The sequence below is a fragment of the Coffea eugenioides genome, chromosome 1 (genome assembly GCF_003713205.1).
Source record: "Coffea eugenioides isolate CCC68of chromosome 1, Ceug_1.0, whole genome shotgun sequence".
In the NCBI taxonomy this organism is placed as follows: Eukaryota; Viridiplantae; Streptophyta; class Magnoliopsida; order Gentianales; family Rubiaceae; genus Coffea; species Coffea eugenioides.
This window is the reverse complement of record NC_040035.1, coordinates 46023341-46043646: the sequence shown is the minus strand read 5'-3', so window position 1 is coordinate 46043646 and position 20306 is coordinate 46023341. Positions and strand designations below refer to the sequence as shown.

The window sequence follows — 20306 nt, the reverse complement described above, 5'->3', positions numbered from 1 at the left end:
CTGGGATTGTTGGATGAGAAGGTGAAGGAAACTCCGAGATCATTTCATTTGCTTTGAATGATGTAAATATTCCTTTTTCGTCGCTTGAGATCATTTGTTATATGTTATCTTGTCTTGCAAGTGAAGTGGGGAAAGAACATTGGGCATTAATGTTGCAGCCACAAAATGCTCCAGCCTTATATTTGAGTTGTGATTAAAGAAATAAAATAAAAGTTCGGAAAGGTTGAGATATAATCCAGGCATCAGCAAACACATTTCATTCACCTTGCACTTGCAGGGTTGATAGCGATGAAGGCGGGTTATTTTTTAAGTGCTTCTAGACCTTGCTAGAAAATCTGAACTCCCAGCCGAGGGGAAGGCGACGTCAATATTGCTCGCATTTTAGGTCCCCAGTGTATAAAATAAAGCATTTTAGGTCCCTAGTGTATGAAATAAAGCGACCTTTTTTTGGCTCCTTGATTACATTTCCAGCCATATTGTTGCCGTAAACGACGTGGATACGTCAAGCATTCGAAATTTTAAGAGCAAAATTGACAACTCACAATTTTTGTCGAAATTCCCACAAGCAACTCAAGTGCAAATATCAATCATCGGGTTAAATAAAAAAAGTAAATTTCAAAATAAGGAAATTGAAAGGAAAGCTCAATTAGGAGGTTCCGATGAGTGGAGCTGAGAAGAAATTAAGACCAAGTATTATGACGAATATCATCTTGCCCCGGAATTCAATAGATTTGGTTTGTTATGATTCCTTATGGGAACAGGCAATCGTCTTTATTTTCACTATTTCCTTGAAGTGACTTTATCTTCTTTCGTAAATCCATTTCTTTCCTTGCAAAACTCCAGCGGAAAATACCTCCAGGGGAACTCCAGATAAAGCTCATCATTGGGATCTCCTGTGTGAATGTATCACAAAACTAACAAGAATTTTTGACCTCCATCTCTTCAAAAAGAATTAAAAAAATGAAAATTTGCTCCATAAGAGAGCGCCCATAGAAACCTTTTTTTCCCTTGTTTTTTGGGTTCCATGACACCATCACCATTGCTGGCTTCGCGAATTAAAATTTTTTACAAGTAATCTCTATCAATTGCTCTTCTACAGTGCAGATTAGGACACACAAAATTCCAATTGATGTGGTTTATTTGGGTTCTTCAAAGGGAATATTGTTAAAAATATCCCTTACATTTTGATGAATATTTTCGTCATCCACTTTTAAAATGTTAAATTTACAATTTTAAATTAATAAAATGTGGTTCCAATCTAAATTTCCAATCACTTTTTAGTATGAATCTGAAATTACCACTTGACCCACATGCAGTAATTTTTAGTATACAAAAATGTCAGATCTTACTTTTTAGTGGCAAAATGAACATATATTAGATTAGAACCCACTTTTTTAGGAAAAATAAATATGATTATGATCAAATCCTACTTTTTAAGGGTAGAAATGCATCTAGATCAAGTTATTTGCTTAACTACAAATGGGATCTAACTTTTTTGCCCCCAAAAAAATGACTACATATGGGTCATGTGATGGATTCAAGGTAAAATATGGTTTAAAATTTGGGTTGGAACCAAATTTGGTCGACTTAATTTTATAAGGAATCTATATTCACTATTTTAAAGTGAAGAGCGAAAAAATTATTTGACAAAATCTGATAAACGTTTTGAACGATTTTCATTTTTTCAAAATGGTTTTGGATAAAATTTATGTGGTTCCAATTTTACCCTTAAATTTTCAAATATGCCATGTATCTATGGCTTTCTCTGACCAAAGCATGGTTTGAAATATGATCAAGGAATAAAAAAGTTCGTTTTTAATTTGTAAGGGACTAAAATATTTAATTTTGTATGTGGGAGACTAAAATTTAATAACACTAAAATGTAAAAAACTATTGGTGTCATCTCGCTCCGGCAAAGAATTGGTTGATGGAAACTAAAGGAGGGGTGCATTTGGGAAGGTGTCTAGGTTTCTAAATCCCGGGTGAAAAACTGCAAATTTTGTGGTATAAAGAACCCCTAGTGCAAATAAATCAAACGTACCATAGGTGTTTAATAGGTACTTGTTAACCTACTAAAATTGCATCTAACGTACCATGAGAACACGCAATCACTATTACTATTATACTTCCTACATTTAGACACTTCAAAATTAGCTACATTTTTCCGAGGGTTATTATCACTTTACCCTCTTAAACTATATCACTACTATCAGTTTACCCCCTAACATTATCTTTTAGTCATTTTACCCCCATAAGTAATTCAACTCAACATGTTAAGAAATTTTGGACAAAAATACCCTTTTATTTTATAGCATTACTACATTGTTATTATCACTTTATTCGTTTGGATTATAGTGATACAATCACTTTAGTTCCTAACATTATTTATTAGGCATTTTACCTCATCATTAATCTAACTAGTATGGTCAAAAAATTTTAAATATATTTACCCTCTTTTATATATAATTAAAAATAAAAAATTTGGAATGGTTATTCTTCCTTTTTTTCACTTTGAGAGATCGAAAAACATAAAAATAAAAGGATTTTCTCAAATTTCTTTTTTTTCACACTTATTAATACTAGGAAAAGAAAAAGATATAGGAAAGAAGAAAACAAAAAATTAGATTTTGCAAAAAATAAAATAAAATAAAGAAAAGTCTAACATTATCGTATTACTTTAAGGTTGTCGAGATTAGAATTGGAATTTGGTGGTAAACAACAAAGTGAAATAATTTTAAAATAATAAATGTATTTAATTCTTTCTTATTTGTAATTTTTTAAAAAAGAATTGAGCTTCTCTCTCCCCCTCCCCCACCCCTTCTCCATTTTTCTATTTTTTTTTTCAATATTAATAAGATTGTCAAGAAGAAAGAAATTAATATTTTGACTTTTTTTTCTTGATACTAAAAAGGAGAATAGTCACTCTAAATTTTTTATTATTTTTATTATGTAAAAAGGAGGGTATTTCTTCTAAGTTTTTTAACTTGCTAAGTTGGTATGGTAGGATAACTTATCTAAAAAATAACTCTAGGGGGTAAATTGATAATGAGACTATATTTTATGGGGGTAAAGTTATAATAATTTTAAGGGCTAAACATGTCTTTTTACTTTAATTAACAAATTTCGTTATGTTTGACCGTTAGTCTTGGGGGTACAGTGATTAAAAGATAACGTTAAGGGGGAAATTGATAGTACACCAAACGTTAAGGGGGTAAAGTGATAATAACCCTTTTTCCCAAAAAAAAAAAAAAAAAACTTATACCTAAGGCCTCTGTGCCCATTAGGCAACCATTAACGAAACCGATAAAAACGTAGGAAATTTCTGCTCACTATGAATTTGAAAGTTAAAGATTATGCTTAACTAGTATTTCAATTAAACTAGTAAGAAAGATTAATTTCAAAAAAATTGTAGAGGGAAATTGTTAAGTAGTTACTCGTAGATTGTCATTAGTTATCTGTTTAGGCTAGGAACACCTTGTCATCTACTCGATTATCACAGTTTGATATCATCCTGACTAGATGAAAAAAAAAATTTCTTGGTTGCCTATCGATGTTTAAAGCAAATACTGAGGGATTATTTGGTTAATTGCCCTTTTGACCTCCATAATGGTTGCCCTTCTACCATTCCCGTATTCTTTCACCTGATAAAAAAAATCAAAAAATTTTTGGAATGAGATGGTCATTGTAATTGAATTAAAAAATCTTATCCAACGAAATTTTGCTAAAAATTAGCATTATAGAAGTGAAGCCCCGAGGTAAGCGTACCTCGGGTAGCATTATAGAAGTGATGTACCTTAGCCCTTAGCTCAGCAACGAAGAAGCCATTGCTAAGAGAGGATTGGACGGCTGTGATCTCTACTCTAAGCTCCCTAAGCATCTGCATGACATCCAACAACAGCCCCTCCCGGTGAGGGCACTGCAGCTCCACCAATGCGTCACTTTCAATTATCGACACCTCCACCTGTAACACTCCCTCGGCCGGAGACACCACCGCTGCTTTGGGCTTTCCTCCGCCTGTAGGACTACCCTCCACTATCCTCATTTTCCTCCTATCCAATCCTTGTCCGACCTGTACTCGTGCCGCGGTGTTGTTGCTACTGCTTCTTTGCTCCTTGGCATTCTTCTTGGGGTGTCCATCGGCCTCCATCTGCCGGAAACTTGCCTCGAGTTCTTGAATCTTCTTCCTTAACTGCTTCACATACTCGATGGTGTCCCCGAGAATGGATGCCTTATCCATTTTGGTGACGAAGGGCACGAGGGACCTCAATATGATGAAACGCTCATTCAGTTTCTCCCTCCGGCGTCTTTCTGCTAGCACGTGGTTTGCGCTGAGCTCTTCTTGTGGGGTGCCTTTGCGCAAGCGGGAGGCTGAATCTGATATTGCCGCTGCGTCTCGAGACTTTGGGGAGGTCTCGTCTCCGGAGTTGGAGGCATGGAGGAATGGAACCGTGAAGAGTATGTATTTGAGTGTCCATTGGGAGGAGGATCCTCGGAGGTTGCCGTGGGCGAGGCTGTCACAGCTGGTGGCTGGCCACTTGGAGAATGCGGAGTGGATGGATTGGGTGACGTTGCCGGTCATGCTGGAGGAGGAACACCGGCTTGATTGGTGGTGAAGAATGGTGGACACTGTTTGAGAGAAATGGCTATCCTCTTGAGCGAACTCATTCTCTGACAGTGGGACCCCTGTGGAAAATTTAGAATAAAATTGAATTTTTAGCAAAGATTCAAACTATTGCTAAGTTAGAAAATAGTAGTAATTCAATGCGGTTTCAGCACGATAAAGAACTCATATCTGCATGGCTTTTCTACGTACGTGCATGCATGGATGCGGTTTTCTAAAATCTGTCTGACCATCGTGATCTCAGTCCAGCGGTTACCATAACAATTTTTCCATATACAATACTTTCAATAAACTCCAAATTAAATCAGGTAGATGTGCCGTTTCACTAGAGTTGTGGAATGGTAATAAGATAATTTGAGTTCAAAAGTCACGATTTAAAAGTCACCTAAATCTTCGTTAAACTAATCAATTCAATCCAGCAAACATAGTTCACAGTTCAAGAGAGGGCTCTTAAAGTTTTCTTCACTTATCGAATTCAAGGTTCGAGTTCTGAACGTGATAGTTAAAGATGGGAAGCGTGCACGAAGAGAGGTGGGACGTCAAAAAAAATAGTTAGTATGCTGGGAAGGTCTAGTTTGTGACATGAGACCATATTAAAGGGAAAAAAAAATAAAAATACCTGATGTTGTTGGGGCTGGTTCTAGACTATGATTGATGCCGGGATCCTGTATACGCGGCCATCTAGGTGTGGACTGTGATGAACACAAATCAGGCCGGTTTTGCTGGACTTCCTGATTCTTGTTTGGCCCATGGGGAAGCAGATGATAGTCAGAGTCCCAATTGTTGGAGCCATCTTCTGGTGATCCCAGCCTGATATCCTCGGACATATCAAGTTGCACTAGCTCGCTGGGCTCAGTAGTTTTGATTTGAGGCATGCTATTAGGGTTCTGAACCCCAGAACTAGGGGCACTACTCTGAGGAACTGTCTCACCGTCAGAATCTGAGTCAGCAACAGCGTCAGCGTCCGCGTCTTCTTCGTCGTCTTCTCCTTCTTCTTCCTCTTCTTCTATTTGATCACTATTATCTTGGGACGTGTGAATTGTGGTGTAAGTAGCAGGCACTGGCACTGTGGAAGAATGGAAACGTGGCCCTGAAGCAGTAGCTGGACTGGAAGTGGAGTGCTCGGATAACGCAGGCTTTGGAGTCTGATGAGGCTGTTGATGCTCTGCGAAAATGCTCTTGATATGTTGGACGAATCCCAGATCTTCTTGAACCTAAGATCAAGATAAGGGGAAAAAAAAAAGAAAAAAGAAATCATTCCTTGACGGTCTATTACTGCACCCCATTTGTACGTGGTAGTTCTAGAGTGTTATAAGCCTAGCAAAGATGATACAAATGAAATGGGTTTTACCCTTTCAACAGTTCCGAGTTCAACTACGCCGTCCATCAAAGGGATGCACACCACGGTCTGTAACTTGCAGGGAAAAGAGTTTGTATCATTAACAACCTACTCTTGCCATACCAAGTTGATAGTAATGCTTTTGTACTGTCCGCAGAGAGAAATTTATTTGAAACTAATGGCAGTGAGTTTTACCTGTATGCGAGCACTCTGACGGATTAGAGAAATAATTCACAAGAAGAGAACAAATAAGGAAAAAGAGTTAGTCAACTTCAGCGAATTTTTTGGAGCATATACATGATAATTTGAAAGAACGAGGATGAGGTACGTACCTTGGCAAGAATGGCTCTTGTAAAGAGTTTGCTGTCAACCTCATTTGCGCCTGTAAGCCATACATGTTGCCTCTTAGCATATGCCCTTCCTGGCAATCTATTGTGTGACACGTTTGAAGTACAGATTAACTCCTTAGGCAATCACCACTTAGATCAAATACATAATCTAGTTCAGCGAATTGATTTGTTCTTTCGTTTCGTTGTGATAAAATCGTCAACCTATCTACAAAAAACTATACTCATTCAATTCAATAAAAGAAGGGCTTCACTTGTAACTTACTTCCCTAATTGCATTTGCTTCGTATGATATATGGAAGTGAATATATATATATATTTTTCATGTCTTCGATCGGGAACTCTACGTGGACTGATGGTTTTACTGTGTCATATAGTATTTATTGAGTCGAAATCGGAAGATTCTCGACGCCACAACATTGGTGCATTTTACTTTCAGATACAGTAAAATTTACACCCATTTGAGATGTAAATGAAACTCAAAATCTTGTAACAACGCTATGTCCTTGGAAGTTTTAGCCGGTTAGCTGGAGGGTTACAAAAGAATTTCTACTTGGCTTTATAAGCATGAAGTTCTTGAAAAATTAAACATCGATCTTTGTTGTACCGCCGACAACTTTATAAAAATTTTGCAAGATATTTGTCACCGAGTTACTAGTTAAGATCAGCCAAATTTCTCCCCCTACGCTTACATTACATTTCTGTATACGTTTCTTTGTCAAGAAGTAGGACCATTACTTGTTTAATACAGCACCGTCATTTATTTCTGGCCGAGTGTTCAAGTCTTGACAGCAATTTCCTCTGTCATATCTTTGATTGACTTTCAGTGGCAAAGGCCAGATTGTCAAAAACCAAATTTGGAAAGAAAAATTAATTCATCCAACCGAAGTGCAAGAAGTCCTCAAAAGGAGGAGGATACAGCAAAACTAATACTAATGTTTTAAATTTTGGGTGGGCAAAAAAACCTAATTAGCAGGTTGAAGAATTTTGGAGTCTTTTTTTCACAAGTAATAGTTCCAACTAGAGGTGTCAAAATGAGTGACTTGGACAGGTTTAAATTGGTTAAAATGGGTATTATCCAAGAATACCCGTTTATTAAATAGGTATTCTTGAGTAACTCATTTATATTCATATGCAAAAATTTAAGATACGCACTCATCTATTTATGGACGAGTATGAATAAATTTAGTTAAATGAATTTGTTTGTCACCTATAGTTCCAACGTCCAAATGTCTCTAAAATTAATGCAAAGTCATCAGTGGGCAGTTTAGTGTATAGAAGCTTCATTTAAGCCCAACAGTTTCATTGTTAGTGTCTAATTGCTTTTCTGAATTTTAATCACTCTAATGCCCCCAAACCCCATAATAGTTCATCAGAAACTGGAGGATGATACTCTAAGTTTCTAATTAATCCCACCTCTCTCTCTCTCTCTCTCTCTCTCTGTATAAGTAGTGAATGTTGGATACTGAACTAGGTCTATTTGAATGACACACTGCCGGAAAAAGGCAAAGCGGTGACTATACAAATCTCCAAAGCTGGGAGCCATCGATCGAGGAAAGAGACAACAAGCGAGTAAACAAATACGGTTATGGTTGTTATACTTATCTGTCGTTTATTAAATCAAGTGTCGAAAGAAGGAAATCATCAAAATCCTAACTTTCTCTTTTATCTTTCCGCAATAAGACCTATTTTTTTCTGCTTATAAAACACAAGTAACATCTAACATGAAAACTCGGCAAGTTCCTACTGCTGTCTTACTACGTATCATGAATATGTGAGGATGTTAATGAATGAACGAAAGCTCAAGTTAAATCATAAATCATAATTAAGTAGAAGAGTAGAAGCTAAGCTATTCTTTCATGAAAACACACTTACCCTACTCCAGGAGCGAAAGAGAAGGACACACACATCAAGTAAAACCATTCAGACTCCGTTAAGTCCTCCGGAGACAAGGATGCAGAAGGTCTTCGCGCTTGCTGCTGCTGCTGGTTTGTGTCTCCGGAAGAGAGGGCATCGTATAGTTCTCTGAGCTGCTGGCTTCTCTGAAGGGATGCCTCCTCCGCGCTTACTTCCATTGGCTGCACTGTCTTCCTAGTCTTTATAGCTCCATTATAGTACCCATCACCCCACACTAGAATCCTACATGTTTTGTGTTCGGAGGAAAAAAACAAAAAGAAGTCATTCAAGTTTTTTTCTTATTTTCATCAGTTTGTGGCGTGCAGAATTACTTGTAAATAGAAAAGAAGAAGAAGAAGAAAATTTACTAATTAAACAATGACGACCCTGGGATTTGATTATTCTCATGAGTCGGGTTGTAGCTAGGTTGTAGATATTATTTACCTTTGTTGGGAACAGAGTTGCCAGAAAAGACTATATGTCCATTCAACCGTTTGCACCGCCCTCTGCAGCATGTGTTGGAGCTGACGACTACTTGGTGGTGCAGCCATCTACGGCTGTGGCGAGGAGATTGATCTTTATTGTTGTGCTAGAAAATGTTGTTGATCATTTCTGAAACTCAAATAAAAAGCACAGAAAACGGAAAAGAGGAAATTGTTCTGGTGCTGTGAATACAACGGAGGGATGGCAAACGGAGATAAAGATGGATGTTAACTGAAAATTTTTCAAAAAAAAAAAAAAAAAAAAAACTTGAAGAAAACCCAAGTATAAGTGAGGCAGATGGAGTTGATGAATAAAAGGGGTAGATATTTTTGCCCTTTGCATGGAGAGCTGAGGGTAGATAGATCAATGATGGGTGGAATTAGGCTGGGACTGGCAGGAGAGAAAATAGAGGTAGATGCATGTTGAAATTGAGGAGAAGACTTGTGAGGCCCTAGAAAGATATTAATTGGCCATTCGGGTTCGAATAAGAGGACGAAATGCCTGCCTCACACCTGAGAATGGTCGTTAGGTTTGGAAGCCGAACAAATTAAGGTTTTATAGAAGGCAGAGGAATGCGGTGTAATTTGGAAGCACAGGCAGAAACACAGAAAGATTCTGGGAGTTTTGACTGGTTGGTGCTTACCTGACAGTTTGAGAGACTTTTTATACTTCTAGTTGGATATGTGTGCCGCATTTCTGAAGAGAGGATGCACACTCACTCTTTCTTAGAACCTACATCGATCGTTGACTCAAACGTGAGCATCAATCGAAATTACAAAGTGCAAAGATCTTCTTTTTATAACTAATAATGTATCACACGTTGTAGATTAACTGATTATTTAACACTTGTCATCTATATATATATATATATATAGAGCAAATAATCGAGATAGTTACTAAACTCTTTGAATGATAAAGTTTTGATTACTCAACTTTTAAGAGAATGTATTTATTCACTAAATTATTACAAGTATAAATTTTTTGCTATTCCGTATGTTTTTACTGTTAAGTCTAACCAATCTAAGAGTCGCACGAGTCACGAGACATAACCAAATTTGACAAACTTAACTGAAAAAATAAATGAAATGGCCTAAAATTTATATTTTTAATAATTTAGTGGATAAATATATTCTTTTAACAATTGAGTGACCAAAACTCTACGATTCACTATTCAAAAAATTTGATGACTACCAGGATAATTTGCTATATATATATACTCACATACACATACATACATGCATACACATACTCTAGCAAACTTGACTTTATGGAGTGAATACTTGAACACAATGGCATCAAAATCCAAACTTATCATCTAATCATACTCTGTCTTGATTTGAGATTACACGAGAGAAGTAGCATGTGTGTGTGTGTTTGCGTATGAGTAATCACAAAAACTTAATTATCTAATGCCTGATAAGGTCGGTCATCTCTTATTTGAAGACTATAAAGATCAACAATTCAGGCAATTTCGAGTTAGGTGCGTTTCCTCTCAAAATCTGAACTCTCAAAGTCTAAAGCACGTGGCTCGTTTCGGTGCAGAAGCGGCCACCAGACTAGGGAGTCATGACTGGGCGTTGGCTTCCCCATTTAGATGCACAAAGTCCAATGGAGGGCTAAAGCAGCCTCTACGAGTCTACGGTTGGGGTTGGATTAGTCATTAAACCCGGCCCGATAAGGACCCGGCAGAAGGACTAGATCATTAGTCGAACCGCTGAGTATTAATTTAATATTTATAAATATAAAATAATAATTTTAATATATATAAAATATATGATAAATTGCTTTTAGATACTAATTATTATATTTAGAAAGCTATATGAGAAATATATAGATATTAATAGAAGATTTAGTTTCATTTTATCGTACTTTTAAATAAATAATATAGTGAAGTATAAAACAAATTTATATCGCTTGCTTAAAAAAATATAGCATTATTTTATTTTTATTTAAAAACAAAGTTATTTTCTAACTAATCAAATATTGTTAGTTTAAAAGTTAAAAGGATTAATTGTATAATAAGACAATAAACAAGTTTCTTAAAAAAATTAGTTATCAAATAAAAACTAAACAAGTGATAAAGTCTATATATATTTAAATGAAGATCCAAAAACTAAGCAAGTGGTAAAATATATATATATATATATAAATGAAGATCCAATATACAAATGTTATCAAAAGCATATATATATATATATATATATATTGTTTCAAAACCAAAGACCCACGATTCTTTTTTTTTTTAAATGGTAATCGGGTCAATTGAAAAATCGGACGGATTCCCAGTTGAACTATCAAATAACCCGAATTTATCCGGATTTGATTGGGTCAATTGCTTGTCCCTTCAAACTCGAGCCCGGCCCGGACCACCAAGTCGGATTTAATAACTGTGGTTTGAAATGCAAATTGAGCTGCCTAGAAAAGTATTAGGTATACAATCAAAGCCGCGGAGTTTATTGCTAAAATAACTCTTCTTCTAAAACATATATCCAAAGTAACCTAATTTTAAAAATTATTACCTTTATAATTCTCTTTTTGCCACAAAGGTTGCATATGTGGCAGGATGGAAATAGATACATATTCTATCTTTCTTTTTTATCTGATATTCCCCCGGATTCTCTCTCTGAACTTTTTCCTTTAGTTATTTTTTTCTTGTCAAAAGTAATTTTGAGAAGCCAATATTTATATTAATAGAATCTAAAACTTCACTATCATTCTTGATATTGTATTCGTGGATGAAAATATTCTTCTCGAATTGATGATCTTAAGGTAAATGAAGATTATTCTCTTGTCTTTTCTAATGTGTAGTTTTTGGAACATTCCTATAGCCTTCAAAAAAATTTTGAATACTAATTGTGTAACAAATGATTTCTCATACCATGTGTTTGTTAAAATGTCCAAGAGGAAAACTACATAACAACATAGATTCATACTCAATATGTTTGATTTCCACCATATACACGAGCATGTTCATTTGTAGTGCTTCTCTATCACATGACCAGATAATCTCATATACTTAATGTATTTTTGCACATTTATTCAACATCAATCGATGGTTTGTGTTACTTTTGAGCAACTTGAGCATTATCTTAATTGCATTAGTAGATTTCTTTTGCATTACATGAATTTACTAGTCTCTATTTCGATTTAATCTACTAGTGGTTCTTGTATCTAATGGTATTCTAAATAACATGTAAATGATAACCTTGCTAATTATTGACAAACACTGGTAGTTCCTGTCTTAGATAGCATGACAATATTTGTTTAATTAATGATTTTTTTAATTTTGTGTAGGTGGTGCTGCTGAATTTTGTAGCAATGGCTGGTAAAAATGTTACTATATTTTTGTATTGTAATGGTAGGATGACAACAGGCATACATGGTCTTAGTTACGAGGGTGTTACTCCAAAAGCCATTCGAGTAAGTTATCAGATAAAATACCATGAAATCATGGACAAGATATATGTTATCAATGGCTCTGAAAAACATCAAGTTGCGATAAAAAAACTTCTAACTTGTGATACCTCTTTGTTTTCCTCATTCCCTATATGTGATTTGCAATGATCAAATAGAACTTGCCCATTTTGGAGATAGGATTAGTGAAGTGCTCGAATTTGGCATTATTGAAGTGCCTAACATAGAATGAGTGGATTGCGTAATGACATTTTTGTATTCATTTCCCCTTTGCTAACACTTAAGGAAGTTTCAAGAGTGTGGGTTCAAATATTTCAAAATTGCTTGCAATTGGCAATGATCATGAGACACATTTATTGATAGCAAATTTATTGTAATTATACCATGAAAGTTTATTTACTTCAGAATATCTTGTTTTTTTAGTTCTTTGCATAAGATATGGATGTTGAGAACTTTATTACATTTTTAAAATTTAATTAAAAAATATTATTTTTGTCTTTTTTTCCTTACAACATGACTTTTTCCAGTAGTAGGATGCCATTTGCCTTTTATACTACTTGATTACTTAGATAATAGTCAAATTGAAAACTTGAAAATTTCAGTTTGATTACTTTTTGTAAAAGTTCTTTTCAAGGAGTAGGAAGCATAACATAAACAAATATGATAACCTTGAAGTTTTTGTAACTTTTTCTTGTTATTACTTACAATTTTCATTGCAATTTTTGTATTTTGCAAATTTATTTTTGAAAAATATATGAAATAGGTTGATACATTTTTTTAAAAGTGTAGAGACCAATAATAGTAAGGTCAATAACGGTAGAATTTATTTTAAGTAATTATAAGGAAATTATCAAAGTTACGCAATTTTCTTGTGCCTTTATAATAAAAAAGTTTAAATTTTTAGTTCATGTTGGAAACTATAGACTAGATTAAAGTTTTCCTTTCTTGTTATGCTACATGGAAATCAGGGTAATTAGGTGACAACAATAACATCATTATGGGAATAAAATTTGAAAGTGAATCACATTGAGAATATTTTTTAGAAAGAGTGTTATTTTGGCAAAAACTCCAAAGCCGCAGAGGCCAGTTTTATTGGATAATTACCAATTGCGGGTCTGCAATTATTTTTTGGCAACCTTCACAGCGCCATAATTTTCAGTCTTAAACTATCTCAACAACACACGAGTGTATATGGGTGAAATTTTAGAAAGATACTCATTGGGCCCAGGCCCAGTGACTTGATGATACAAATCTAGGATTAAGTTTATAGCAGACAGATTTGTAGTTCATTTGGGCCGGGCAATCTACTTCTTCCGACGTATGTGCAATCCACAGGCTCACCACTTCTTTTTTCCTTTTTTTTTTTTGGGTTTCTTTTTTCTTTTCCCTTTTTTGTTTTTCTTTTGTTGGTTTATAAGAATGACAAATACCAGCCTGTATATGCAGCGCAATTTCTTTATTCTCCAAAGAGTTTTGAACCAGTCCCACCCTCAAGTCAAAATTACCATATTGCACTCTGAACCGAGTGAAAGACCATGGGCTGTATGTTTTTTTCTTTTATTTAGTTATTATTTAATTTAAAATAAAACAAATAGTTATTTTAATTGGGAGATCTTTCGTTTTTGTAAATGCTAGTATTTTAGCATTTGCAGAAACCAGCAGGATATTTCCGTAGAATTGTGTCCACATGAGACAGCATCAGAACCATCACGTGCCAAGATTCATCTTAATCAATGGCCAAGAACGAAGTAAGATTCCTTCCTCTTTTTTTTTTTTTTGTTTTGGGTCCAGATGCAGTCACTTGGAACAACAATGATGACTAGCATTAGCGACCACAAATTAATACTAGTAGACAGCATGCCATAATCAACTATAGTTAGGAAAATTAATGATCGCTAACTAAAACCTTTTCCAACATGGTAAGCTGATGATGACACTTTGCCAGGTATTAACCACTCGCTTTTCATCTATAGAAGCGAGCATTAATAGTTTTTGTCCAGCAAAGGAGACTAGTGAGATTTGATTTTCATCTTTAGGATGACAATGATCTGATTTCTCCTGGTTTGGATCGCAATTTTTCTTCAAATTTTTTTTATATTTTTTATGAATAAATTTTTTAATTATTTTTTTATTTAACAAATATCAAATCGTTATAATATATTTTTTTACAAAAATATAATCCAAACATAGAGGTGCACGATTGTTTGGACTGACAAGATACCACGAGAGACATTGCTTCAACTACCAACCGTGCACTCACGAAATACACCAAAAGTTGTCACAAAATGAACAACAATATTGGAGCTTTGAATTTGTGGACTACTATCCAATCGTTTAGAACTTCAAATAACTCCAAGCGAGACTTGCCTCTCCCATTAATGATGCTACTGACCATGAGTTTCATTTTCAAAATGGATAATTTCAGAAACCTCCTCTAAAATTTTTAACTGTTTTACCAGTCTCTTTTTAGGTTTTTTAAATTACATTAATTTCTCTTGAAATTAATTATCTGGTAACATTTAGACTCAATCAATAGTTTAAAAGTAATATTAGGAGAGATAAAATTATATAATTTCGTCATTGTCCCTCACCTATTATATTATTTAATTAAATTAATACCAACTCACACACTAAAGAAAAACATTAAAATTTGCTGTTATCGTTAGGATTAGATCACATATAACATCAAAAAATAGTATATCATTTTATTTATTTTTTTTTACTTAATATGAGATATAAATTACTTTTTTTAGTTATATACGTATTGTCAAATATGATCAATAACAAATAATTAAAAAATTTGCAACCAAAGTATTATAAAGAATAAACTTTAATATCATAAATACTCTTGCCAACATATTAAGTTTAGCTGTTAAAATTTTTATGGTATTAAAATTCATTCTTTGTAATAATTTGGTTGCAGATTCTTTTGATTATTTATTGTTGATCACGTTGGATAATGGGTTTATAACTGAAAAGAGTAATTTGGATATTACGCTGAGTGAAATATATATAATGATACATTATTTTTGATGCTGTATGTGATTTAGTTCGTAATGATCAACAACAAATTCTAGTATTTTCTTTAATATTTGATTGATATTTGATTAATTAAACAATTTAGTGGACGAGGCGTAATGGTGGAATCATATTATCGTTTCTCTCATAATATCATTTTTTTAATTATTGGTTGAATCTAAATGTTACAAGTTAATAAATCTCAATAGAAACTAGTATAATTTTCAAAATTTGAAGGGAGGTCAATGAAATAGTCATAAACCTCAAGGGATGAGGTTTCTAAAATTATCCCTTCTCAAAAAGACCATATAGGAGAAATTAGACGTTGATAAGTCTAGTCGTTACTTTTAAAAGAAATAAGTCTAGTCGTAGTTAGGGTTGCAAATGAGTTGAGTTGAGTTAAATTTTGAACTTTTCGAATTGAGTTTGACTTGTTAACATACGAGTTTGAATTCGAGCTCGAGTTCGTCGAGTCATAAAAATAAAACTCGAGTTCGACTCAACCTAGAAAAAGGTAAGTTCAAACTCGACTCGTTTTTGGCTCACGAATTTAGCTCAATTTCTGGCTCACGAGCTGTTCGAGATGTCAACTCGAGTTTTGCTCAATATTCTGGCTTATGAGGAATTCGAAGTCAATTTAATTTTAATTGATGTAGGGACATTTTTATAATTTCACATCAACTCGAGTTTTTTCAAGCGTTTCGTGAAACTATCGAACCCAACAAGTGACTACCCAAGTTCGACTCGTATATATTAACGATTTACTCGAGTTCGAACTTGAGCTACTTGAGAGCCATTCGTGTGGATTGCAGCCCTAGTCACAGCAACAAATCTGGGTGACTTGGACACTAACCTAACTTAAATGAGTGAATTCTATTCTGTTGTGGGATGGTGGTGGCAGAATCAGCAATGTCCATTTTTCAACGGCAAAAACCCAAAAGTCGATAGTACACGATAAAGCGGTGGATGTTCCACTTGTCACCTGGTCGTTTCCTGTCTTTTTGCGTGTGGGCAACATATCGTCGCTCAATTTCACTTAGTCACCATTTTTCGTAGGGATTGGTGGTACACAAACTGATAAACTTCTTCGTCTCTCTAAACTGCGGATTGAGCTGGCTCCTTTTTTTTAGAGGGAGTCAAACCTACTAGAGGCACTTGACTTTTTTGTTCTCGACCAAATCAAAAGCCGTAATACTAATATCTCTTATTTCTTGCACTGCCATAACTCCTGAACATATTATTGTAAGAATCAAACAGCACTCCGTTGACAAAGAGGCGTCATATTATTATGAGTAGTGGCGTGCTCTATTCTATTTGGTAGCTGAGTACCACACAACCTATTCCACAAGCACTCATCATTTATCAAGAAATTGTGATTAGTGCACTGGCAACTCGAATTACACACTTAGAACCAAAAATTATTTATGTGTTCTTCGAACTAAGCACCCTTTGCCGAACCGTTGAAACTCAGTAACCAAAAATTAATGCTGTAGAACGTATTTATATGGTCTTTGATTCGAACTGCGCCAACTCAAGTACTGATGGGTTTGACATTTTTTAGTCACCTTGGTTGAGCTTCTTTATAAACAAAACGATAAAGGTTTATGGTGCCAACGAGTCTCAGAACTCATTGAGGTCATTTAATTAAGTGCAGATCAGATAGAAAAATATTTTAGAGAATTAATATTTCGGAATGTGAAAGACAGCTGAACCTCCACTTTTTTTTTATAGGGCAAGAATCCCACCAAATTTTCCAGGACATAAGTCCTATTCCTGTACAAGTAATACACCAATTAAGTTCTCATTAAGCCGTGTATATATTGCAGAATCTCAGTCGGGAATAAAGAATGCAAAAAGAAATCCGCATCGTATGTATATCCTGCTATTCAAGCGGGACAGTTCAGTAGGAGAAAGCATACAACTCAAAACTCAAGTGTACCCATATACAGTTTGACAAATTAGCCCGAGTACTGTATGATCGAACAAAAGGCCGAAGGAGTGGAAAGTAAGGAGAAGAAGAAAGAATGAGGACGTTTCTAGCTCTAGTCAAAAGGCCGAAGGAGTGGAAAGTAAGGAGGAGAAGAAAGAACGAGGACGTTTCTAGCTAGCCTGGGTACGTTTTAATTAATCCCCACACGTTTCTAGCTCTAGTCAAAAGGCCGAAGGAGTGGAAAGTAAGGAGGAGAAGAAAGAACGAGGACGTTTCTAGCTAGCCTGGGTACGTTTTAATTAATGCTCGACCCTGTGGGGATATCGCATGCATATGCATATGGGCAAATTTTCAACGGGTATCCATTGTGGAGGAGAATGATGAAACGCACTCATAAACTCGCTAAAAATTCCCCCTCCCTCATTCGAATTATGCCACTTTCTTATGCTTAAATTTCTGTAAATTTTTCTTGCAGATAGGTTTCTATCAACAGCAATTGCTTTGAATCCAATGAATTCATCAAATGCACGTCCCACATTTAAACCTGAAAATCCTTCTTCTTCTTAAATAAAAGTATAAAAAAAACCTCCTCATGATTCATGAACTGCCGGTGCTTGGAAACTTAACGCTGATTAATATCGTGCACCAAGTATATATAATCATGATACAAATGCATCACCTCCATGGCCTTTTTTTTCACATATGGAATATTAATTAATCAAGATTTTGGTCCATGAGGGTATTTTGCTCTTCAGAAGAAAAAAAAAAAAATCCCATGAAATTTTTTTTGTTAATGGATGAAAACGTGACACCATTCATTTGCATTTGCCTGCTCTTTATCTGCTTATCGTCTTAATTTGTGGAACTTTCTCGCGTCCAAAACGTGTAGTGACAATCTATTAAGACATTTCTTTTCGCCAATTGGATTATGCGATCAGGGGGGTGTACGTACGTTTTAGTGCTTAAATAGTAGGTAGGTAGGTAAAATTTTCCCCAACTGATATTATTAGATTCCACTCGGGCGGCTATTTTGTATTTGAGCAAAGGTAGGTCTAGCTAGTAGTTTGCTGTTTATAAAAAGTTTAAATTGCTTTTACTAAAGTTTCCTAAATTCAGAACGGCAGTTCATAGTGCCTGACATTTATAAGAGATCATCTCTTATCCTATTTGTCTTTATAGGCACATGCATAAGAGAGAAAGCCTTTTTGAAAAAATAAACTTTTTTTTTAAAAAAAAAAACTATACTACATCAATATTATTAATTGTCTACATTTAACGGTGATTTCAACCTGAGATATGATACATCAAAATTAAGGACCGTCGTAATTGTCTAACACATTCCTAAACTTGAATATTTTTAAATGCTGGAAAATAAACATGCATGCTATCAAGTCCATAACTTTAATGGCGGTTAAATTTTAATTACCCACATTCCTCAGGTGCTGGAGGTCGCCTGTCTATAAGTACGGATGATTAGTACAAAAGTTAGGCCAGGATGATCAATGATGATGTACGACACTACTGCCATTTTCATTCTGTTAGCTTTAAACTCTACCCCCTCCCACCGCCGCCGTGTGGCCGTGGAAATTTTATTGGAAAGTGGCCTTCAAACACTAGAGCACGACAAGTTTCTTTCGAGAAAGGTCACTATCTTAGTAGTATTAAATTAATAGCACTAAAGATAAAGAAGACATAAAATGTGATCACTAATCAAAAGCTCTTGTGTGGTACAGACACCGTACTTCTAAAGTAAAGCAGCCGTGGTTAGAGTTAGACAGCAAAAAAGCATTTTGACTCATTTCTCCACCGGACGTTGGAAATGGAGGCCAATACCGTTGTAGCAGTAATTTTCTAATGTTTAATTCCAGAATTTTCTTAGATAATAATCATCACGTCTGACGTGCTACCATTACTCAAAGATACTCTCAAAGATTTTCTATGACAAGTATTATAATCCATTGTAGTTTTCACTGTACAAGGTTAGCGCCAGTTGTTATTTACCCATATGATGAAATGGTAAAAGTCTCTCCATCCAAACGAAATCAATGCATGGTCATATTCGTGCTTCTTATGAATTGGACATTCTTAAGTTTATTTGGACCATACGATGGAGGACGAATTTTAATATATCTAAATCTAAGTATATAACATAACATATTATCTAATTTTTATGAAGTTTATATTTTATAGTTGCAACATAAATTCTGCCAACGTAAAAAAAAATAATTGTTTTAAACCCCTCATATAATGATAGTGGGTCATTTCTTGTCCAGTGAGCACCGTGAACACCGCAATAATATGAATTCCTATCTCATTCATAAACCTCTTAGCATTTGGTTATCGACCCGCCAAGGTCTCGATTAACCGAGGTATTAACTAAGATTTAGTCCCTAACATATTATCTAATTTTTATGAAGTTTATATTTTATAGTTGCAACATAAATTCTGCCAACGTAAAAAAAAAAAGAAGATCATTTTATACTTGGCAATTTTCTATTGCTTTTAATTCATGACATGAGAATATTATATGGCATATGATCTATATAATATTTTTCTCAAAAAATTACTTTAAAATAATGGTGTCTTCAAAGCACATCCAGCTAGTAACAAGTGTGTTTGAATAGGAAATTATTTAAAATAATTATTATGATCTTTTTTGTGACATGATATATGTGAAATAAAAAGGTGATTGAGAAGATAAAAAGTTGATTAGATATTGTATTGTGATGCAAGCAAAATGTTAGCATGTTATTCATAATCTAGAGTTAAGGGTGGTTTAATTACCCGTCCCATTTTTAATTTTTAAAAAAAAACTAGTAAAAGTCTTTCTATCCAAACATATTAATGCATGGTTAATCTTGAGGCAGCTTCAATGATTTTTTTTTTTGGACTTTCTATTAAGTTAACGTGGGCGGGACTGTGCATAGAAGAAAAATTGACCGATGGTATCATGAACTCTGCCAAAAGGAAAAAGATCTTGGACACCACTCCCACTCCCACTCCCTTAGAGTTAAAAGAAGACAAAACCACGGATTGACTTTGCTGTAGACAAAATTAAAATAAGAAAAATAAAAATGATGATGCATTCCGGTTAATGACAATTACTAGTGGCCCATACGAAGCACTAAAGGAAGCCGTTCTATGATTAATCATGCCAGGCTTTCTCAGTCGTGCACTCAACTCTCTTCCGTCTCAAAATCCAATTGTCCGTTCTTTGACTTCTTTGAATTGATGCCTCTCAGCTTGATCATTATTCGC

General features: G+C 34.8%; 1 protein-coding gene across 1 annotated transcript; it reads right to left on the bottom strand.

The window, feature by feature from the left end:
• Nucleotides 1-3409: 3409 nt before the first annotated feature.
• Nucleotides 3410-9192, bottom strand: LOC113778153 (basic helix-loop-helix protein A). The gene is made up of 8 exons (XM_027323451.1): nt 8648-9192; nt 8183-8446; nt 6293-6389; nt 6156-6170; nt 5973-6029; nt 5241-5835; nt 3794-4683; nt 3410-3641 (listed from the first exon to the last, which is right to left on the bottom strand). The coding sequence occupies exons 1-8, from the start codon at nt 8752-8754 to the stop codon at nt 3555-3557; spliced, it is 2112 nt and encodes a 703-aa protein (XP_027179252.1). The 5' UTR covers nt 8755-9192; the 3' UTR covers nt 3410-3554.
• Between the last annotated feature and the right edge of the window lie 11114 nt (nt 9193-20306).

Bases quoted from the DNA above. Each gene is read 5' to 3' on its own strand.
- LOC113778153 (XM_027323451.1), bottom strand. From the start codon at position 8,754: ATGGCTGCACCACCAAGTAGTCGTCAGCTCCAACACATGCTGCAGAGG. The intron at 5,836-5,972 runs GTAAAACCCATT...TCTTGATCTTAG, and splicing joins AACTCGGAACTGTTGAAAGG to GTTCAAGAAGATCTGGGATT. The intron at 4,684-5,240 runs GTATTTTTATTT...AATTTTCCACAG, and splicing joins ACCAGCCCCAACAACATCAG to GGGTCCCACTGTCAGAGAAT.